Source organism: Stigmatopora nigra, chromosome 3 (genome assembly GCF_051989575.1).
Source record: "Stigmatopora nigra isolate UIUO_SnigA chromosome 3, RoL_Snig_1.1, whole genome shotgun sequence".
NCBI classification, from domain to species: Eukaryota; Metazoa; Chordata; class Actinopteri; order Syngnathiformes; family Syngnathidae; genus Stigmatopora; species Stigmatopora nigra.
In genome coordinates this window covers 2590223-2614301 of record NC_135510.1, presented here as the reverse complement: position 1 = coordinate 2614301, position 24079 = coordinate 2590223, and the positions used below count along the sequence as shown (strand labels likewise).

The following is a 24079-nucleotide window of genomic DNA, read 5'->3' as shown; positions in this document are numbered from 1 at the left end:
TAGCTGAAACAACTTCAGGAGATGCTCCTGCCGCTTGCTGGACTTTCTTGGGCACACTGGTCCCTCTTTGGCATCAATTGAACCTCTCTCCCAACCATCCAGTGACAATTTGGTTAAGAGGAATGCCTTTTCCAGCCTGATGGAGCACCATGCCATAAAGCAAAGCTCATAACAAAATGGCTTAGGGAACAAAACATTGAGATTTTGGGGCTCAGTCTCCAGGGCAGATGGCTCCAGCTTGTTGATTAACACTTCACCGAGTCCTCGCTCCGAGCACTGTTTACTGGGAGATACACCTCGACCCTTTCCCATAAAACAAGTTCAAAATGAATATCTGTGAAGGGCTCTTAAATTGTTTTTGATTCCAGTGAATGGCTATCAATCAACCTCCGGGAATACTCGCATATTGTTTTTAAATTGTGCCGCTCAGTTCGCCTGATATGGAATTGTTTTGCCGAATGGAGGCGTTTTTGTTTAATTTCCAATGGAGTTGTTTTTAGTTCCGACCTTAATTGTTAATAATGATTGAATCAATAACCTTGTAATTGTTTTGATGTCTTAAATGGACAGGAGAGAATGCCGTTTGGGAGAATAATCCATGACGAAGACGAGCTAGGATGGATTCTCACTTGCAAGTTAATACTAGAGATGTACCTGATAGATGCCTCCCTTGCACTGTTTAATATTATTATATTAAAGAAAACTAGAAATTAACCGAATATTTTGGTCCTTACGAGTTTTGGAAGTCAACACACCGGAGCGGGAATCCGGGCGCTGCTGATCAACATCTGGGAAAGACCGTGCGCATGGCGTCTAAAACCCTTTGCGGGCTGGATTTTCGACGGAGCGCCCGGATTCACGACGGTTGAAGACTAATCCAACTAAGGGAGACATCTGAGGGCATCTCTGGTGAGTCCATATGAATGTCTGCATGTTGTGAGGGAGGCTCCAATTGCGCGAAAGGGGCATTTCACGTGAAGGTCCATTTTGAGAAATGAGACTCGCGTCCTGGGGACGGCGATTTTTAAAACCCTGTGAAATAAACTAGTCTCTGGCAGGTGAACTAAGGGTGTCCTGTACTATGGTCCGAAAAAGTACTTAAACCCTGATTGTGGGTTGCGTGCGTAGTTCTGAAAAAATAAATAAAGATAACCTAAGATGAAGGGCGGAAAACGGAAAAGAGTTACTACCTAATTACACACGAACTTACTACAAAATGGGGAAAATCAAAGCGCGTCAAGGGTTAAATTTATGGATTAACAAATATGGGTTTGCTGGCCATCTTAAGATGCATAAAATAATAAACCTGCTAATATATGAATGGAGATAAAAGTGAGACAGATTGTTCCACAGATACTGATTAAATTGAATTGGCGAAATAAGGCGGGAAAAGGCAAAACATGCTATTTTGAAAAAATAGCGGGGCTTCCTCGACTGACGGGGAAATATTTAAGAGCGAGGCGGAGGGTACGTGCTGTCCTGAAAAAATATAGCCGGGCCTCCTTGGCTGACGGGGAAAATATTTACCGAGATAGGTGGGGGGAGCGTAGGAATGTTAGCCGAGAGATTGGGAGAAAAGAAATGAGGAGGTTAAACAGAAATGGAGTTTTCAAAAATGCTGCGTGTCGGGATTGCGGAAAATTGGGGCATATATCGCGTGATTGCCCGGACAAAGGGTCTCTAAAGACAAGGAATGCCTGCTCAAAATGATTTGAATGAGGATTTTGAATATGAGGTTGTTGAGCTAAAATTAATGGAAACACTGGCATTTGATTTGGTTAAACCGAGGATGACATTTGTTGTGAATGAAATTCAATTGGAATATTTGTGTGATGCTGGAGCTTGTAAAACAGCAAATAGAATAGTTATTTCCAAGTACTAGACTTACTTTGATAATAGTACCTAAATGTACTGTCCATTTACTGGAATTAAATGGCTTATTGCAGCTTAGCCTGGTTTTGATCCCGTCCGCTAGTGGGAATATGGTGTTTAAAGGACAAAAAATATATACATAACGGTAAATTAAAACTCATGGCATCCGTCCAAATTATTAGGTAAATGGTACCTGGCTGGTTTAGAAAAAATAATTGGTTTATGATAGGCATAGTTTCCCTAGGACTGAAGAAACATGGAGTGCACAAAAAACATTCCCTGTTTGTCCTGAGCGGGTGAAATATGCTTTGGCGTGGATGATATTGATGACATTGAGGTATTACGGATTGGATAAGCATTGATCAATTGATACAACCAAACGAAAAAGGAAAAGGCAACGGGACGTTCTTCTCGGCTGTTCTTCTTTGGCGCGTCTTCCTTCTGAATGTAACATACAGGTGATTAATTTAGGATAACGTAGGACGCTTAGGTGGGATTTTCAACGGCGATGTAAAAGAGGAAGTCAACGGGACTTCTTGGCTGTTCTTCTATGCCTCGTCATTCTTCTTCTACAGTGATTTATTTTCTTCTTCTGTGCTGAACACTACACATTTCAGAGCCAAAGAAGAAGCGGTTCTTGACTTCCGCCATTTTTTTATCTCCTGTCCTCCACGCACGAGTTTCAGCGTGAATTTTTATTAATCTTTTTTATACCTTATATAAAAAACGTGATGTACTAAAGCTGCGAAGGGGTACATTAATTTAGAAATGGCATTTTGTTTTTACAATTAGAAAAGAAAATGTTTATGGTCCACCATTTTATTTGCAACTTTAAAGTGTGGTAAATTTGTCCAATCTTTTTTTTCGTATAAATTAATATAATCAGTTAATGAAAAAAAATGTAAATGTAAATGTTTTCCTACCTGAACTTTGCCCAAGGATTGTGACTTTCCCTGGATCACCACCAAACACATGTATGTTTCTTTGTACCCACTTCAATGCAGCAATCTGGTCCATGAAGCCATAATTTCCTATTGACAAAGAGGGTTTCCAATTTTAAACCGTGTATATATGGCTTTCTGTTGTTGACTGTATGAACAGTTATTCATAGGGTTCTTGATTTTTTTTATTCCGGAAAATGTATTTTAGTCATTTTTACGTGTGTGAACGGTATTGAAGAAAGCACTGGCTCAAACCCTACTTTGTATTGCTACTCATAGAAAAGTAAAATTCATGATGAGATCTTGATCAGTCGTGTTAAAATTATTTTGTCTTCTTGTAGTTATGTGTTTTGCTTGATTCATTTAGAACAACAGAAAATGGTGTTTTAAGGTTGGTTTTATTTCCGCGTAAAGCGACCAGTGACACTCTTATGAAGGCGGAAGTAACACACCAAAACATGTCAGGTAACAAAATGACCTAAAAAGACCATTGTCTATTATAAGCAAATCAGTCAAAACAGATCTTGTTCATGATATATCTCTGAGAAGTGAATGCAACATTCAAGAACAGAGTGATTTTCTCAGCTTTTCAAATTTGTCTAGCGAAAGGTAAGCCTAACAGGGAGCATTTTTAAGGTTTTGATAACTACCTTAAGACGATGGCTTTTTTTGCATTGCAATAAGAGTGAAAGAGTGGGGATCCTCATATTTTCGGATTCATTATACTCATTCACAACGCTAGATGGCTCTAAATATCTTCAAAGCGAATGCTGAACTTAACTCCCTAGGCCATAGGCAAACCCCTGGCACGAAGAAGAAAAATAAAAAGATCGTTAGCAAAAGGAAGAATAAAAAATAGTGGTAAGGAAGAAAAGAGGAAAAAAAGTTAATTGGAGAAATGTAGGGACAATCTGGAGAGAAGTCAATCGAAGATTCAGGCAGGTCAGATAAGGAGAAGTTGGGATGGAATCCTCAAACCATTGCAAAGCAGCTGTGAAATATGGTGTAATGTACAGAGAAGGAGAACGAAAAAAAAGATCCCCTAAAATGCTTTCTCCGTCAGAGAAAAGCTTTCTGTGGTCCTCAGAGTGGCCGCTTTCAAAGATCGACAAGAGGGTGTGCGCGCATGTGGACGGGAAACGAAAGGACGGGATGCTCATCAGCAGAGCCGTCATTCAGCTCAAATCCGTGGAAACAGCCAAAGAGCTAAAAAAAACACTGTTGACTTCAATACAAGCCTTGGCTGGTGTTGGGTTTATTCTGTTTTACTATTATAATAGTTATATTAATTCATTTCTTTATTAAATCATTCTCTTTCTATTCTCTGTATTAATTCATTACTTTGTTAAATCATTCTCTTTCTGTTTTTCAAAAGTGTTGAGGTCACACCAAGTCATCTTTAACCTGGACAGCCTGTTCCAGGATGGTTATACAAACAATCCACCCAATCTGGGTCCTTGAGATTTGGTGGGCCCTTGGTGACGAGGACAGGGCTATTCGGACAATAACAAGAATATTGTTATCGTTATGTAACCGTACACTTTCGGGTTTTTCTGTATGTAACGATTATATGATTATGATTATATTATATGATTCTTAGGTCAAGGAGGTTGTATAATTACTCTAATCTAAATGTTGTTAAGTCTAGTCTCCTGTTTTTGTTATTGGTAAAATACTTTGATTGTTATTGTAGTCCCAGATGTTGTTTTTACTCATACGTGATGGAATGATCAACAACTCTGTAAATTGTTTTGATTCATGGCAATAAGAAGCGTACGAAAACGTCTATTCGAGGAGACGTTCGGAAGTTGTAAGGTGACACTTGCTGTAACGCTCCCCTCCGGAGGCTTTTATCTGTTGTATCCATTTCTATTTAATTAAATGTCAATAATTGAATAAGATGTCTTCCTGCAGTTATTGATAATTACGGACGAAGGTAATTATTAATGAACCTGACAGCTGGTGTAAAAGAATGATGCACCGTAAAGGACTAACACTGAGCCGCAGAATGAGTCTAGTGCACCGCCAACCCTCTGACTTTGGAAAAAAGCAGTTGTCTTTTCAGCGCTACATGATCAACTTGAGGAAAAATCATTCTTACCCACCTGTCACTGTGCACAAGAAAGGTGAAAAATCTGTTCTTATAAAATCCATTGGAAATGAGAATAGGCATATTTCCGTCATGTTAGCCTGCCTCGCAGACGGAACCAAACTCCCCTGCTTATGTGATTTTAAAACATAAGGCAGAACTTAAGGTGGTGAGGCCAGCTGGTATTATTTATTTTATATGCTTAGGAAAGGGCTGGATGGAAACCCAGCTTGTAGTGTTCTGGTGTTGGGGGACTCAGGGAATAAAAGTGGAACATAATGATTTTGGATGTATTTTGTGTAGACTTGTCTGAACCAGTCAAAAGAGAAGGGAAGTCAATGAATGGCGACTTAGGTATCATTCTGGGGGGAATGACAAGTCAACTGCAGGTGCTGGATGTTGTGGTCAATAAACCAATCAAACACAATCTGCAAAAGAATAGAGTCGCTCCTGTGTGATGATCACGCACTCACACCGACTGGAAAGATTCAGGTGCCTATGGTACATTTGTATAGTGGGTGTGTCTCTTTCCCTTCAGATTTACAACAAGCTCTCTCGGTCCGTATATTACGGGATACCGGCGCGAACCAGTCTCTGATGCTGTCTGGTATCCTGACTTTTTCTGGTGAGTCTGAAACCAATGTGTTAGTAACGGGAGTAGTTTGCGGTTATATATCCGCCCCGTTACATCAAGTCCACTTGAATGGTGAATTAATCACAGGTACATACAAAGCAGGGGTAACCTTAAGTTTGCCCAGTGGCAGGGGTGGATACTCTTTTGGGGAACGACATTATCAGGGGGAGAGACAAAGTAGTGTATCTGGTGGTGGTGCTAAAGCAGCCTGTTATTTCATATCCCGGTGCGCTTTCCAAAAAATGTTCCGGATGTATTCCTCGTATGTGCAGTCACTCTAGTGCAGGCTAAAAAAAAAAACAAGAAGTAGATTTATCAGACACCGTGTTTCCACCTGAGTTGTTTGATAGGGCTGGTAAATTCACCACAGAGTCCACAGCGGCTCTAGCCTCTGAAAAGGGAGATCATATGACTCGTGACGCTCTAATCGCTGCTCAGATTGAGGATAGTACCCTATACAAGTGTTTTGGATATACTGTACCACCCGAAGTTGCAAAGAGCATGCCGAAAGCGTATTATGTTTATCATGGACTGCTCATGCGTAGGTGGTCTCTGCAGAAGGAGGGTGACGATGAAAAGGACGGGGCCTGTCAAATAGTAGTGCCCAAACCATTTCGGCAGTCAGTACCGTCTTTAGCCCATGACATTGACTGAATATTTCTGCTGTGGTAGTTTCGACTCCCTGGTATATCTGACCATCAGGGGGAGTCGTAACAGCATCATACACGCTTTTATCGCACTACCCTTCATTGCACCGGTTTGCTTTGGACCGCTTGTGTTTCCCCTAATTCTGCACTGACTAACGCAAAAACACGGAAAAAAATTCAATGCTCCGCTCAGTATTCGTAAGGAGATTCGGCGGGAAAGCAGCATAAGCAACCTCATGCGGCTTGGCCACCTTGCTTTACCGAATGCTAGTATCTCAAAATGTGTCTCGTATCTCAAGGTAAATATTTGCTCGGAATTTTACTTTTATCTCAAATTCTTCGTATGTCAGGGCACTTGTATGTCAAGGTATTACTGTAATTTTAGCTGGCCAAACAAACTGGGGGTGGTATGCCACTGTTCCCAGTTCTCTCCATTTGTGGATAAATGCTCAGATAGTGGTTCGTTGGGACCCCAAAGCCTTCTTGATTTTTTTTGGATCGTGGCATGATGCTCTGATCTTGTAACCAACTTCACTTTGTCTGACACTCTATTTGTCGGTGCTTTCTTGATTCAACACGTGGTGGTAATAAGGTGTGCGTGTTGTGTGAGCGAGACCTGATGTTGTCAGCGGCTTGCTGAGCTGACTGAAAAATGCATGAAAACCATGGAGAGCCCGTAAGTACAAGTCAGTGTGAATGCAGCAGAGAGACAGACTGAGAGGTATCGAATGCAGGACAACAGAAGAGAGCAGTTGGCTTGCAAATACCACGGAAACAGCTACAGGCGTGGCAGGGAACAATGCACAGCCAACGGTAAGGCATGTCGGGCATGTGGCGTCGCAAATCATTTTGCCAATGTATGCCAGGCTAGGAACAGGACCAAGAAAGTAAATATGCTGAAAGCTGTAGAGCGAGAGGGTACAGATGAAGGCGGATATGTGGAATTATATGTTCATGGCCACAGAATGCTTTAGCGAAGTGAATTCAAAAAAAGTTAAAGTGTTCAACCAGACACATCTGCCAAGGCAATATTTAAACTTCCAATAAGAAAAATACAACTGACCTGATGTGTTTGTGAGAGACCCTTTCCTTAGTATCTCCAGTGACATGAAGCCAAATGCATTGAGTCTGTAATTGAAGCTGACAAACACCATTCCAGTTTCTGCTGCTAGCCTCTCTGTGGGTGAGTAGCCTGGCTCTCCACCACTGAACATGTGTAGGTAGCCACCATGGATCCATACCATGACAGGCAACCTTGAGTTTGCTTTGAGCATAGGTGTCCACACATTGATGAAAAGGCAGTCCTCTTGGCCCATCAGTTTGCCTGTACTTGACATTGGTTGCAGTTGAGGACATATACTGCGGAAGCGGCTGGCATCAGTAATTCCATCTGGACACACTGGATCGGCAGGAGGTGTCCAACGTAGTTTACCAACAGGTGGAGCAGCATATGGCATGCCTTTAAAGGAGTAAGCCCCATTTTTCTGCAAAATCATGGTCATATCTTTGAAAACTATCACATAATTATTATTGATTCTTAGCCTAAAATCAATATCTCTGTATGCAAAGACACACCAGCAAACTGACAAATACCGTAAAACCTCTATTTAAACAGCATGCCGATCTATTTTTCAAACTTTCCCCCGTAGTGCCGTTCAATTAGAGGGTGCTGCTCTATTTTTTGGAGTAGATGGTCATAGTTTTGAGATGCCGTAAATTTTATGAATGAAATTAGAAATCAGGTAACATATACATATTGATTTAACAAAAGGCACAAATATAAGGCGATTACTGTTAAGTAATTACAAATTCACTGGTAAAAATCAAGTGACATGTCGCTGTTAAAGCTGTCCTTGGCATCCCATGTCCGATGACTATGACAAAGCCTATGTCCGATGACTATGACAAAGCCTATGTCCGATGACTATGACAAAGCCTATGTCCGATGACTATGACAAAGCCTATGTCCGATAACTATGGTGAAGCCTATGTCCAATGACTATGACGAAGCCTATGTCCGATGAATATGAATTTATTATTTGTTTGCATGTGGTAAAGATATGGTTTCTATGTTGAGATATTATTTCAATACTGTTCTTGCCGCTCTGAATGTGTGGTTAAAGAGAGAGAGTGAAAGTGCTTGTTCGGTTCTGGTTTGTGCCGCCATTTTAATGGCCAAATTTATTTATTAGTTTCTTCTGTATTAATTTTTTCTCATTTTTGTGTTTCTCACTTTCATACAAAATATGTCACTTTGGCGGCGCGAGTGGTTAGCACATTGCGCTCTGGGGGCTTGGGTTCAAATCCTGGGTCGGCCTACCTATGTGGAGTTTGCATGTGCTCCCTGGGCCTGCGTGGGTTTCCTCTGGGTAATCCGGTTTCCTCCCTCGTTCCAAAAACATGCAGGGTAGGCTGATTGGACACTCCAAATTGCCCCTATATAAGGGTGTGAGTGTGCATGGTTTGTCTGTCTGGTTGTCTGTCTGCTTGTACCCTGCGATCGGCTGGCCACAGATACAGGGCATCCCCTGCTTTTGGCCCGACGTCAGCTGGGATAAGCTCCAGCACTCCCCGTGACCCTGGTGAGGAAAAAGGTGTTCAGAAAATGAGATGAAACATAAAGTACTGCTCTGCTTGCGATAAATCCATGTTACGAAACAAGCACTTTCAATGGGCTATCTTGACTCTCGTTGGCACATCAAAAGAACTACATACGCTAATATCCAAACTTTCCAATAGCTATTAAAGGAGTGGACTAGAGCCACAAAGAGAACAACATGGCGAATGGTGAAGAAGGTAAAAGCATAAGGAAAGACCCACAAATGAAACTGCAATAGTGATCCATCGATGAATCTGGAAAAACTTGTTAAAAGGTTCCAGTGGTTGAAATGTTATGAGAGTGAAGCATGACGGTGCCACTACATTATACGTGGTATTTAAAAAAAATGTGTGGCACAAATTATGTAATGCTGTGCCCTCAAGGAAAAATCAAAACAAATCTTTATTTGGGGGAGCAGCAGCTCTACTCCAAGCCCCTCCCAGATGACTGAGCTTCTCACCTTATTTCTAAGGGAGAGTCCGTAAATCATGTGGGAGAAAATCTTTTCGACTGCTTGTATCCAGGATCTTGTTCTTTTGGTCACGACCCACAGCTCATGACCATAGATGAGGGTGGGAACGCATGTCGATCTCTCGCTCCATTCTTCCCTCACTCATGAACAAGACCCCAAGATACCTGAACTCCTTCACCTGGTTAAGGACCTGACCCCAGACCTATTTCCGTCTGATAAACATGCTCTCAGATTTGGAGCTGCAGATTCTCCTCCTGACCGCTTCACTTTCAGTTGCAAATCCTTCCATCGAGAGTTGGAGAGCAAAGCCCGATGAAGCCAACAGAACCCCATCATCTGCTAAATGCAGCGATTTAATGCTGAAGCGACCAAACCGGCTGTTTGCCAAGCCACCACCCTCACGTTCGCTATCGATGGGCTGTTTGCTGTTGTATTCCCTTCAAAATATTCCGAAAATGATGCACACAAAGGGTCTCACAATAGGATAACGCACGACCACTTGCCAATGAGAAATAGTCATGAATGAGCGATCGCAGGAGCTAACAGGCTAAAGAAGGAAAAACTGAAAATGCAACAGCTCAGCCTACCCACGTATTGATTGTGGGTAATGAAGTTTTATTCTGAGAAAGGGTGGCATTGGTTAATGGTCTTGTGTGCACGAGTATATCTCATTACCCAGAAAGCCCTCTTTCTGCTCGCAAATGCGCGTTGTTCTTTTTCTGGTCCATTTTTAGGAGAAACCAGTGTGAATAAATTGTTGAGTGCTCGTAAATATCTGTTATACATAAAATGTGACAAAAAAGACAATGATAAACAGCCTCTGATGTCACGGTCACCTGGCTTTCTCACATCTTGAATTTTTTCTCGTATCCAGAGCTAATTATTTGCTCAAAAATGTCCTCGTATCTCGAGCATCTCGTAGGTATAGCTGCTCGTATGCAGAGGTTTTACTGTAAGGGGTTGCGGAACTCCATATTCCCAGAGGACTCCCCTCCCTGGTGGACATGGTCGAAAACTTCTTCAAGACCACAAAGAACATGAAGAAGAGTGGTTGGGCGAATTGAAGCCACCCGAAAGTCGTTCTCCATGACCTCACGGAACTCCTCCCACATCCGGGATTTTGCCTTGTCGATGACCAGAGCCGCATGCTGATTAGTCAACTGATACCCGTCAGCTGCCTACAGAGCCCTGTGGGCCAAAGAGGCCCAGTAGAACGCCTTTTTCAGATGGATTACATCCCTTTTTGTTCTGGGGTTGCCGCTACGACAGGCTCCAACCACCTTACAGCAGCAGCCCCGTTCTGCCGCCTCTGCAATAGGAGAGCTAGATCATGGTCCACTCGCGGATTCAATGTCCCCCGTCTCTTCCCGGACATAAGAGAAGCTCTGTCGGAGGTGGTAATTGAAACCCCTTCTGACCGGGGACTCTCTCAGGCAATCCCAGCAGACCCTCAGTGACATTTGGGTCTCCCAGGCTGCACATGCATTTGCCCCCACAATCGCAGCCAACTCACCACCAGGTGGTGATCATTTTACACCTACGCCCCTCTCTTTACCCGAGTTTCCAAGACATGCGGCCTATGGTCTCCTGGTGCCAATTGCACATATGGACACCCTTTAGCTAGAACATTCCTTATTGTCAATCCATGACAAGCGCAGAAATCCAACAATAGAACAGCAGGGGAGCAGTTCTTTCCAATCACTCGCCTCCTGGTCTCACGGTCACTGTACACGTGAGGATTAAATTTCCACTGCACAACGAGTGAGACCCTCAAAGGAGCACTCTCCAGCACCTGTTCCAAAAAGGGTGGGTACTCTGAACTGCTGCTTGGTGCCTAACAGTCACATCCCTCCACCAAAAGACGTAGGGATGGTACCCTCTCGTGTACAGGGGTAAACCCCAACATACAGGCAATAAATATGCCCACACCTGCTCAGCTATTCTCACTGCGAGCGACTCCAGAGTTAAAGTGCCCAAGTCCCCTCGAGAGAATTGGCATCAGAATTGAAGCCCGGCTACATCGAGTCGGAATTTCTCAACCTCACACACTAGCTCAGGATCTTTCCCTACCAGAGGTGACATTCCACGTTCCAAGAGCCAGTTTTTGCAGCCGAAGATCGGACCGCCAAAGCTCCCCTTTGGCTGCCGCCCAACTGTCGACGCACCTCGTTGACCCTTCTCATAGGTGGCGATGTCCCAACGTTGTCTTTGTGGGCTGTTGCAAGCCAGGCCCCATCGGTATAGGCCCAGCCACCTGACGCTCACCATTGCACCCTTCCCCCAGACCTTGCTCCAGCGTGGCCCCAGTGGCCCGCGTCCGGTCGAGGAAATATGTCATTTAACAATGTTCCTCATCATAAAAGGTCCAAGGATCCCTGGTCCACACAAACCCCACCACCATGATAAGGTGATGACTCACCGGAGGATTAGAGGATAATAGTTAACCTATTAACCTATTATTATTCATTAATCTATTCATCCTCAGAAGAGTTGTGAGGGTACTGGAGTCTATCAAGCGAACTACAGGCAAGAGGCTGAACTGTTCCGCAGCAAAATGCAGGGCACAACCCTATCTGTGCTTGTCAAGTTCTTCTCTACTTCCTTCAAATTTTGCTCCAAACTTGAAAAGGGGCCCCAACCTTCTCACAGCAAGAACAACTCAAATCCTTCTAGTTTACAATTTTATTGAAGTTTTTTTTGTGATAGGAAAGGATTAGCTGGTGGTAAGAAAAAATAAGCTTTTGCTGAAAGGATTAGATTGAAAACCTTAAAAAAGGGGGGAAAGAAGGGAACATGTGACATCATTCAAGTGAAAGGAAAGCACAAACAATGCAGCTTATGATTGTGAGAAACAAACTAAGCATCAATCAGCTGGCCTTTAAGTGGTACTTATATTTGATCCTACCAGTTGCGTATGACCGGGTCAGAAGGGTATTACTGGTTCCTTGGTTGCCTGTCTTGTCCTGCAAGGCGGGACTACTGAGTTTATATACTGGTTCATGACTTATGACCTCAGGCAGGAAGTGAGGATAGTTTGTTTTTTTGTTTTTTTTCTGCCACCTGTTGGTCTGGGGGGGGGGGGGGGGCGACGTTTCTTCTGCATAGTTGACTTGACAGTGATGTTTGGAGTGTTTGATTAAGCTACCATACATTGTTTTTGGAAGTAGCAGAAAACAGTAGAACCCCTAGAAAAACCCCACGGGGCCAAGAAAACATGAAAACTCCAAACAGGCAGACCAGAACCTGTGATTGAGCGTTGAGGTCAGAACTGTGAGACATCGTGCAAACCAAAGATTTCACACAAACCTGTGAGAAAACGCATTTTCCTGTTCTTACTCTTAAAAGTACAATCAGTTTAGATTAAATCATAAGGTAAATGCTAAAATAATTTCTCACATCTAATTCAATCAATAAATTAAATTATAAAAATATAACTCACATGTCTTCCTCTAAATTCGCCGCAGTCAGTGGTCACTTGGACGAGTCCAGGGGGAAGCGTCTGGGCTAAATATCCCAGGTAAGTGGCCAGAATAAGGAGGACAAGAACCCCAAGGCAGATAAGTAAAATGCAACGTCTGGACAGCACCAAGAAAGGTCTGATGTAGTGTCTGTGACGAACATATTGCATCTCCTCTTCATCCTCCTCCTGTACCAGGTAGCGGTATTCTATTCTTTCCACTACTTCAAATGCGTCCTCACTCATCTTTAATCTAGGACATGGTACAGAAAAAATAATTTCACTATGTATTGTATTCAGGTGACACGTACTGCACATAGTTGAGTGGTTAGCATATCACACTGACATTTGGGATCAAGGCCTTCCTGTGTGAGTTTACAAGTTCTCCATTTGCTTGCTGCCTTTATGTTATGGCGTGCGCCATGGAAGGTTCATGCTGTTGTGTACCCTACGGCTCCCTACTCGGGTCACCTGAGGCCGGCGCTCAGCCTGGGTGCCCAGAGTGTCGTGGTGCAACGGCCTCTACTTCCACTCTGCGGCCTGGAAGCCAAGGCTCGAACAGCAACTTGCTTCTGTGGTCGTGCTGTGGCGGTACTAGGAGAAAGCATGGCCATCTTGGGAGACAGCGTCCCTGAGGCTGGAGGCTGTGCCTTAGCCAGGAGGCTGTGCCTGAGCCATGTCTGGCTGACATGCTCGACCTGGCTTTTGTAGCCGTCACCTTCTCACTGGCTAATTCTGCTTCCTAGGTGTACGGACACAGGTTTAGTCTGGGTTTTGCGTCAACGGGGCTGGGGCCAGTGTCCTCATCTTTACTCGGTTCTCCTGGTAACCCCATGCTGGCGGGGTTGTGCAGCCTGTTAGCACGCCCGCAATTGGACTTTCCACCTGCCACGGCGCCGGGGAGCGTCTTCTTTTTGCACCAGCAGTGTGCTTCTGCCCTTAGGTTTCAACTGGCACATTGCATCATAGATTTTTTCTTGATGAGATCCTGTGGCCTTCTCGCTGCCCTTTAGCACCCATTCCTTTCCCAGCTGCTGTCAGCTTGAGGTGCTTCCTTTGCGACGAGTCTGACTTTGGCTCCCTCGTCTGTTCTCTTTGAGAAAACGGAGTTTCGCTTCTGGAGTTTTTTAGCCTCGATGTTGGCTAGCTGACAATCTTCTTGTTGGGCATTCGGCGCCAGTGTGCACGCCGGACACCCTGGTAACTTCCGAGCTCGCCTTTTTTGGGCATTCTTGCCTATGGGTGGTGTTGGCGGCTATGGGGTGGTGTTGGCGGCTATGGGGTGGTGTTGGCGGCTATGGGGTGGTGTAGGCGGCTATGGGATGGGCTTCGGGATGTGGTTGGATGCTATTTCACTGGTGGCGACAGCACTCGGACGGTTGATGCCCCCTATCCCGTGCATGTTCATCAGGTGCTGTGGTTTTCTCAACTGTCTATGGGGGGTGGCAATGGGATGGTGTTGTCGGACTAACCACCCAATATTCACAAGGGGAACATTGTCTGCTCGGCTGTTGGTGATCCTCCTGGTACAGGCAGCCCTTTTATCTTACAGTATACTCAACAGTCTTGTAGATGTACTGTCCCACCATCATTTCGGCTGGTGGGGGTAAACATTTGCTCTGATGTATTATTTACAATTCCGTGCATCATCAGCCTTCCCTTGCTCTCTCTGGTTTTCCATGGGGGCGCTCCAGCCCTCTAGTCTTTGCCTAATTGCCTACTATGCACTATTGCAACCCGGTCAGTTCCAAGTGGTGTGGTAGAGGGTCCATTGTGGGTGCACACAGTACTACTGTCTGTCCGTTCTGGAAGACTCTTCTCTGGTTGTCCTCTTTTGCATCCGGCATTTTGGTGTCAACTGGACTAGTGGGTTCTTCTTACCCGCACACCACACATACCTAGGACAATTTGGAGTGTTCAATCTGCCCACCATGCATGTTTTGTGGATGTGGGAGAAAACAGACGTAAGTACCCGAAGAAACTCCATGCGGGCACCGGGATAACATGCAAACTCACCCCAGGAAGGAAATCGCCCAGAATTTAAGCCTCAAACTCTGAATTTTGAGTCAGACGTCTTTACCAGCGTTACAATTTTAAATGCAACGATTCAAATCAAACATTACAATCTCAAAATACAATATTCAGAAACAGTTTTATATTTACAATTCAAAGTATTAAGTAATGTCAAACTATTCAATTAAGGAATAGTTCATATCATTTTTTAGCAATTCAGATTCCTAATGGTACAAATATTGACTGACGTCACAATTGAACTTGAATTGTATTATTATTTGTGTGTGTGTGTTTTGCCATTTTGTCGTCCTTATTTTGGGGGGGATTTTGTGTTTTTAGAATGAATTTGCGTTTTTGCTCTTCTTACATACCTCAAATAATGCAACCTGCAGTGGAGTATTTTTACCTCAGGAGCTCGACCGTATTTAACCTAGATTATTTTTCTCTGTTTTTTGAGTCGGGTGTTTTTTTATTTTATTTTATTAAAGCTACAAACTTTGTGTTTAATTCCACATAGTGAACTTCTCTTGCAAAAGCAACCCGATACAGAATTCCTTATCCGGTATGCTTTGTCGTGGTCCGACCCCATTTATAACTTGTTGCGCACACAAAAATAAAAATAAAAATCCTGTGGGCCCGCTAGGTTTAAACTATGGAAAACGGTCGTGTGCGTTTAAATACGTGTTATTCGTGTTATTATTCATAATTAGATTTGTTGTACGAGTTGTCCAACTCCCTTATATATATAAAAAAAAATGAAGTGAAAATACATCGACGTTGCATACAGATATTGGATGCACTAAAAGTATACCTAGAAGCATTTACAACTAAATTGTGTTAAGACATGTAACGTATACGATTGTAAAATCAGTGCATTGTATATAGACTTAAATTTGCATCTTAATTTGCTCACCACAAGATAGACAACACAAAAACAGAAAAAATACTACGGCCCAGAAAAGTTGAAAAACATGAAGTCAAGCCATTCTCCTTTTAAAACAATCAAATTTGCCAAACTGGTAAATGCATGTTTGCAGTCTGGTAGTGCGAACCGAATGCTTGCGCCAGCTTCAAAATAAAAGCCAAAAGAGCAAAGTATCCACTTTTAAAATAAGCATATAGGTAATACTTGTATGGTCAAAACGTCTATTCAAATCAAACGACTTACTTAATTATCCCAAGCTACCACACCAAGGTTTTCAACACTGAAGTCAAGTGAGCCGCTGTTTCTCTTTCCTTAGTCAAGCCGGCTGCGCTTCAATTTCGCTTGCCCTCTTTCTTCGGGTTTTAATTTCGTTTGCCCTCTTCCTTCCGGTTTTACGTTATAGAGGGAGAGTGCGCGCACGACCAGGGGAAAAAAACGGATCATGACGTCATCGCCGAATCCCAGTCAAGCGCTTCGGGCAGTGGATTTCAATCGGAATCCCCTCATTCGAATTGCAATTTATACGAATGTAAATATGCCATATTGACAAATAAACGTCATCCTTCAAATAAATGAAGTAAAATTACGCCATTGATTTTTTTCCCCCTGCACATTGAAGGAAATCCCAACGATTACTTCACCATGCATTTCTAGCACAACGTAATTAATAAATGGAGTGTGTCGTTGAAAAACTAAAGGTCTGCAATAAAAAAAAGGGGGTAGTCAGCCACCGCTTGTCTGGGTTTGGGTCATAGGTCAAATGAACTGGGCGCTTTTTTTCCCAATGACAAACTCCTTTTTTAAAATTATTAATATATTACTGTCATTAACACAAATTCCTTCAATAGCTCCAGAGCCAATTGACTTATTGACGCCAAATTAAAAGAAAAGATAGTTGATTACGTTCTGTTTATCGAACACATTTTAATTTTTCAACGACACACTTAATTCATCCATTATTGATTTATTACTGTTATTTGCACCTATTTTCTTAAACAGCTCCCAATATTGACACCAAATTTACAGGAAATATATGTGATTACCTTCCATTTATCGTACATATGTTAGTTGTTCAACGAAAAACTCAATTTATTAATGAATAGTTTATCATTATTATATATTATTATTAGCACCTTTTTTTATCCAACAGCTCCCATGTTGTTTGACTCATTGACACCATATTAACTGAATTAATGGATAATTACTTTCTGCTTATCGTTTTAGTTTTCAATGACACGTTCCATTTATTTATTATTAATTTATTACTGTTATTATCACCTATTTTCTTCAGTAGCTCCCAGGCCATTTAACCTATCGAGCTCAAATCAACACAAGTGATGGCAGATTGCCCCCTTTTTATTGTAGTATACTTTTTAGTTTTTCAACAACACGTTCCATTTATAAATTAGGCTGTGCTGGAACTTCCACCTTCCATCAGTCCTCCTCGCTCAGGCATTCAGTATCCTGTCCCAGTGATTCATTTCACACACTGTACTATTTCCTGTCCAACCAGCAGATGGAATCACATGAAAACACAAATCTACAACCGCAAGCAACGATGTTGACAAGAGAGGTTTGGTTTTCTAAATAATACTCTTGCATGCACACAAAATGACAGAAAAGCACGCATTCAGATTTCTACAGACGACAGTATCATAGCCAAAGAGAATTAAAAAACATTATCAATACTCACAATGATCCTAAAGTATTAAAGTAGCACAAAAAATACCTAATAATTTTCCCAATAGTTTTCCTAAAAAAAGAGACAATCAAATCAAAAGAGTGAGGGAACCAACTGAGTGCGTATGCCTCAGAATCAGATTCATTGTTTTGATGGTATTTTAATGACTTAGTAATAAATATTTTTCATATATTTTTGCTCTTGCATGCCTATTTCATGAAAATATGGTATAATTTTATCATTTTAATTGGTTTAGATGCAGTATTAAAGATCATGAATCAGGTTATACGAATTTAATGTAAAATGTGCCTTTACTTGGGGAAAAAAAGCAATTAATTGTGTAATTAGATGTACCACCGTATTAATATACTTTTTAAATAAATGCATTCCTGGTGATCTATAAAATGTAAGCTCAGAAGTAAAATTGAATTTGATGAAATAAACCTCCACTTGACAACACAGACCTGTTTAAAAGGACAACCAGTTCCAAAGAAAACAAATTTATTTTCTTAAGCATTGAATTTGTTCACAGTAACATCAAAAGGGAATACATTGCCAATGGTAGTCCTGCTCAGTTATGCTCTGAGTACATTTCTGCTCTGGATTCCCTGTGTAGAAAAAGAGGAACGCAAACAAGGCAAGATATTGCTTTGAAACTCTCCGATTAGCAAACAGCCAGCCCCACTTGGAGAGATTAAGTGAAGAAGACTAGGAACTTTGCAGGAATTGCATGAATAAATAAACCAAATGGCCATTAACATCGGTAAAAAGAGAAAAGGTAGCAGGGAAACAAGTACAATTTTGCCATGACATGCAAAGAAAAAAACAAATAAAGACAAACAAACTGGAAGTCTTAACTAAATTCGAATCCTCCAGGTCATTCAAACAAACTTGGAAGTAAACCTGTTTTATTTACAGGTTGAGAGCATGGTGAGATCTGAGTCATTGTAACAACTGACAATTTGCAACAAAAGGGATGATTCCTTTTAAAAAGCTATGTCTATTTTCTTAAATTATGGGAAATCATTTACCCCAAATATAAATATTACAAGGTTTATTTCACCCAATGAAAGAAAAATAATTAAACTCCCACAAAAGACATTTTTGACCCAAAAAACTAAATAAACAGTAGAAAATCCAAATAAAGTCGCACAAAACTGTTTCAATACATTCCATATAAACAAGAATAACTTAATATGAAAGTTGAACTATAAAAATGCTCAAAAGTTCTGATATTTATTCAAAGTGCTGAAGGAAAACAATGTCAGTGAGGATCACACCAGATGTAAAGGTCAACAAAAAATAAATAGTTTGTGACAATGTAATGAGTTTATTCATTTTTTGAACAAGTTATCGTCACAAGGGCTGCAGGGGATGCTGGAGCCTATCCCAGTTCACTATGGGCACCATCAATCGTGATAGCCAATTGCAGGGCACAAGCAGAAAAACAACTATTCAAGCTCACGCTCATTCATACCTAGTTGCAATTTAGAGTGTTCAACCAGCCTACCATGCTTGTTTTGGGATGTGGGAGGAAACCAGAGAACCAGGGAGAGAACCCCCACAAAAGCCTGGGGAAAACATGCAAACTCCACACAGTGAGAACTGACCTGGGATCATACCCTAAACCCCAGAACTGTGAGTCCAAAGCGCTAACCACGCTTCAACGAGTTTTACAATCGGTTATTCTGCTAATCCTTTTTTAAATCAATGAATAGGATGTAAAAAAAAAAAACGTTTTGAGCACTAATTTGCAAATTACTACTAGACCATTTTCTGATCTGCTAGGATAAAATAGGGTCCAAATTGAAAAAAACGAACTGAAAAATTAAAACATGTGCTTAAACCTTAATCTTTGTAATAATAAATCGGAACAGTTTTAGAACGCGATCTTATTTTTCTACATTTGTTTTCAATGTGCGCACGCCTTACTACAGAAAACGTGACACCAAAACAAAAATCTCAATCCTTTTTTAAACTTACAGAATAACGTGTAATCTTTACAACAGAAGATCCTTCATTCTCTCACACATGGTTTGGGAAACATTTTAAAGAAAAACAAAGCCTACAGTTTAAAAACTTACCATTAACAAAGAAAGAGATGAAGAATCACCTCCTATGTAGTAGTCTACGACTCCATTTGTCTCTAATTCCTTCCTATCGATTATTGTGTGCAAGTCATTACATCCTACATGTTTGATTTGAGTACATGTAGCATTATTTTATGTACACATGGTTGGAATTGAAGAGAAAAATAAGGTAGAAGATGTGTGCAAATCAACAGACATTATTGTCTTAAGGCTTTTTTTTTTAGCTTTCTCCAGAAACACTATGCTCTGCTGGGACGAATTGGGACTTGGAGAGGAATGTGATGTGACAAAAGGTGCTCAGTCTTTTCTGCGGATATTTGTAGTGACGGAGTGCTACAACCGGGCCGGCCGCTGTAGGCCAGTCTCAAGCGGGCGCTGCCGAGGTTAATAGTTTTTGTGGATGATCCCCGGTGACAGAGACAAGAAGGTAGAGCAAGCAAAACTCCAGACAATGAGCTAGGAATTAATAACAATAGCCATTCCCATTATGCTGTATGAAATCCAGAAGAAAAGATGAAGTAGTTGAGTTGTGTGTCCCAGCTAATGAGCAATACAAGCAGGCCTCCGTCCTGTTTTATGCCCTGAAAATCACGCTTTTTCTAATCTAGACATGCAATGTTACTACTTCTCAAGGTTGTTCCTGTGTCCTGTTGCTGCTAGCCATCTTTGTTTTGTCTTTGCCAGCAGGACATTTGGAGTCAGTGGGCGAGGGCTGGTGTGGCCTGCTGCTCAGAGCATGCTTGGCGGGGGAGCTAGGCTCAACGGGAACACCGGGGGAATGGCACGCTTGAGTATTCTTGTCGTCTGAAAAAAGCTGTCTTATCACGTCAAAGAAGTTACTCAACGGGCTGCCTACACAGACAGAAAAAGAGAGAAAGAGAGAGAACAAAAGACAGATGGGCAATGGGATTAACATGAGGCTAGGGATAAGAGGAACAAGAGAGCTGTGGAAACAAGACTTTTTCCACACATTAGGAAAATATTGGCAGGAGGGATTTTGTTAAAGCTCACAAACTTTTTGCCTCAAACACCTTCCATTTGGACTTAAAGCATCTTTACTTGTTGTGGCTGCTTTTGGAATTTGAGTTACAAATTATTCAGTATCTAATAAAAACATCTTGGAGATTTGAAACATCTGTGAAACAAAATAATTGTTATTGATTTATGCAGCAGTGATATGTTACTCTCCTTAGTTACACAAAGTAGTAACAAAAAAAGGTCGCAATTCTAATAATATATTTATTGTGTTCTGGAGTAGGATTTTTACTTTTTTCTATTATTTCTTCTGTTCTGAATGCCCTTGGGCGAGCGCGTCGGCGCAACTTCCGGTCGGCCGACTATCCGGTGGGCTAACTTTCTGTTCGGCTAACTATCCTTTCGGCCAAAAGCCCACTTGGCGAACTGTCCATCGGCGAAACGTCTTGAAGCGAATTGCCCGAGTACCACAGCCAACGAGCCACCACCGCTATCCCCTCGTGTGCTCGCCAGCCTCGCGGACGAGCCCAATAAAGATTTGAAAGAACCTAACTCGCATCCTCGCCTGCTTTGGGGTCCGCCACCCATGATCGTAACATCGCTTGACCACGCCCGTCCAAGCTCCTGGCTCGACCTCGCCCGTCCAAGCTCCTGGCTCGACCTCGCCCGTCCAAGCTCCTGGCTCGACCTCGCCCGTCCAAGCTCCTCGCTTGACCTCACCCATTCAAGCTTCCATTATTCCCATGCCAAAGCCACGCACAATATTCCCCGTGCCGGCTAGACCACCAGTCGCACCCGTGCCAAAACCACGCACAATATTTTCCATGTCAGCTGGGCCGCCAGTCGCTGACCCGCCTATTTCCTGCTCACCAAGCTCCTGCCCACCAAGATCCTGCCTGCCAAGCTCCCGCCTGCCAAGCTCCCGCCCGCCAAGTTCCGGCCCGCCAAGTTCCGCCCCGCCAAGTTCCGGCCCGCCAAGTTCCGACCCGCCAAGTTCCGGCCCGCCAAGTTCCAGCCCGCCAAGTTGCTGCCCGCCCGCCAAGTTGCTGTCCGCCCATAAGCAGGGGCGACGCGCCGGGCCCCCTGGACGAGCAGCCAGGGTAAGGTGCCCGACAACCTTTCTAAGATTCTGTTGTCTGTTACGGCAGGGGCTACTCTCACTCCTCTCCAAATGCTGGCGTGGATGCCTGCCGTATTGGCCTCTCCTACGCCTCGTTACCGGCCGGCGCGGACGCCCGCCGGATCGGCCTCTCCTATGTCTCGTCACCCGCCGGCGCGGACGCCCGCCGGACCGGCCGCACCCTTGCCTCGTCTCAGGCCGGCGCGGACGCCCGCCGGACCGGCCGCACCCTTGCCTCGTCTCAGGCCGGCGCGGACGCCCGCCGGACCGGCCACTCCGACGCCTCGTTTCAGGCTGGCTCGGACGACCCCTGGACGATGTTAACGGTTCCCACGCACCCTCCCTGCCTGCTTTTCTCTTCTCATGGACATTCGGTATTGGGCCATCTGGAATCCGTCCCTTAGGGGGGGAGGTACTGTCAGGAGCAGCTCGTTTTTCCCTCCTGCCTTGCCGTTGTGTTCGAGCAGCAGCGAGTGATTCAAGATTATTTCCGGATGTGTGAATTTAAACACGACTGAATTGATATTCATTGTCGTATCGTGCTACGTGACACTGCACACATTGCTGTGAAGATACCTGCGAAAATTCCTGGTATGATTCTATGGCCATGCAGCCACACTACCATTCTCCTGCTTGTCACTTGTTCTCCATACTCCAGTTTGGTTTTGTTTTGGATGCACAAGTCCTTGTTATTTTGTAAGGCTTTCTGAGTTATTAAAATTGTTATCATGAGCACAATTCGCCTCGTCCACTCCTGCTTCCCCGCTACTGGGTCCTAATCCCTCTGACCGCGCCACGACGTCTCCGCGCGACCGTAATAATATATAAATATAATGTATATATTTAAAAATATGACTACTTTAAATACTGTGATCACAGTGAAAATATTTCCTCTGCACTTGATATAAACAGAGCTGCCAAGTACCCCGGAATTTCAAGAGTTTACCCGGAAATGAAAGGCAAACTCCAAGACTCCAGACAACCTCCCAAAAATTGTAACTTAAATTTATTTTGAAGCGACTATTTTGGAAAAGTGCCAAAAGAATTTGGTAACACGAGTGCACTGCAAATCATCCGAGTACAAGTTCTGACAAATGATTCGTCTTGTGCGACTTCAGCACATATTGATTTTGCATGAATCATATTCACTACCGGATATACTCCGGAAATGGAACAAAAGTACTCCTGAAATGTGGTCGACGGAGGTTGGGAGCTCTGTATGAATTTAAAAAACTGCTAAATGGGAGTTTTTTTCTTCTTCTTGTGGGCATGGGTCCATTGTCTGCAATATTCGCAGGATTACTGTACTCGCCTGACTAAACATGTCAAGTAACAAAACGACCTAAAAACACCATTGACTGTTATAAACAAATATGTCAAAACATAGGCTATGTTCTTGATTTTTTTAAACTATGAAGATGTTGATTAAGGCTGTCTTTCCCATGAATACAGCCAGCAGCATCACACAACTGTATGAAGCTTGGCAAATTTTCAGTTTTTTTTAAATAAAAGTGTCCGGCATCCTCTTCTGAAAAACTTGTTACAGGGCAGACTTCGCTTGCCGCTGGATCACCGACCAACGCCCGGAGCACGGGCCACTGGCGCCCCGGCCAATGCCGCAGACGCGGGCCGCCAAAGCCCCGGCCGACGCCGCAGGTAGGGGCCGCCAAAGCCCCGACCGACGCCGCAGGTAGGGGCCGCCAAAGCCCCAGGTCTACACTGCGGGTATTGTCTGCCGAAGCTCCGGCAGTTGCCGCGGGCATGATCTATCTTCAAATAAGCCCCAATGCATAAGATTGCATGGGGCTCGCATTTCTGATAAAAATCCATCCTCACAGCGGCTCCTGGCTGCTCAGAAAGCTCTATTTTCCATTTTCTTCAGTACTAAGTCATCTGTCTGCCTTTTTCCTAGTGGCAAACGGAAGATAGGGGAGTGGCTTCTGCTTGCGACTTTCAGCGTGTATTTTCACATTTTTATGAACTTATTTTTTTACCAGAAAAAAAATCTGCGATGAAGTGAATCCGCGAAAGTTGAAACCGTGATATTCCAGAGATTACTAAATTCCTAAGTCCTAGTTATTTTCTTGATTTCCCCTTCCGCGTCTGTTTTAAAGTTTTGTTCGAGCACTCTATTCTATGTCCTTGATTGCTTCCCTGCATTTGTGTGCTTCTCTTACGTTCCACGCTCGACACCGCACGGATTGTAACATCAAAGCCAAGTGAAGCGTGCTCAAGGGGAATACAGATGTAAAATGGTTGTTAATTTATTATTTTACCAGAGATTTGAGGTTGGATGCTGGGCTGGTCACTGGAGCTGAGCAATTGGGCCTGAATAATCTCCACCACACGCTTGAAACGTCGGCCGGGACCTAATGGTTAAAAAGGTTGAAATGTCATTAAAATATTGTCTTACTGCAAGCAACCATGTCAACCTATCTCATCCTGTGTCCATTGAGGAAGGTTGGAACCCACTGGGAATTGAACCCTTGATCTCAGAGCTGTGAGGCGTATGAACATGAACATTTTGAAATTAAAATGGATTAATTTGACATTTTAAGTCTGCA

At 43.1% G+C, this 24079-nt stretch overlaps 2 protein-coding genes across 8 annotated transcripts in view; both read right to left on the bottom strand.

Moving 5' to 3' along the window:
* The window catches only part of LOC144194546 (para-nitrobenzyl esterase), a 29145-nt gene extending 13131 nt beyond the window's left edge, over window positions 1-16014 (bottom strand). The window contains exons 1-4 of one of the 5 annotated variants that reach the window (XM_077713680.1): window positions 15893-16014; window positions 12694-12964; window positions 7247-7667; window positions 2796-2903 (exon numbers count right to left, since the gene is read on the bottom strand). In XM_077713680.1, coding sequence (XP_077569806.1) covers window positions 2796-2903; window positions 7247-7667; window positions 12694-12957 — 793 coding nt within the window. In that variant the 5' untranslated portion in view covers window positions 12958-12964; window positions 15893-16014. Of the gene's footprint in view, window positions 1-2795; window positions 2904-7246; window positions 7668-12693; window positions 12965-15095; window positions 15242-15637; window positions 15791-15892 lie in introns of those variants that run through there. The other 4 variants (XM_077713681.1, XM_077713682.1, XM_077713684.1 and 1 more) reach the window with 4 other exon arrangements.
* Window positions 16015-17814: 1800 nt separating this feature from the next.
* The window catches only part of LOC144194022 (serine/threonine-protein kinase BRSK2-like), a 55462-nt gene continuing 49197 nt past the window's right edge, over window positions 17815-24079 (bottom strand). For all 3 annotated transcript variants that reach the window (XM_077712770.1, XM_077712772.1, XM_077712771.1), the window contains exons 18-19: window positions 23792-23884; window positions 17815-20272 (exon numbers count right to left, since the gene is read on the bottom strand). In XM_077712770.1, the coding sequence (XP_077568896.1) occupies window positions 20049-20272; window positions 23792-23884 (317 nt within the window). In that variant the 3' untranslated portion in view covers window positions 17815-20048. The remainder of the gene's footprint in view (window positions 20273-23791; window positions 23885-24079) is intronic.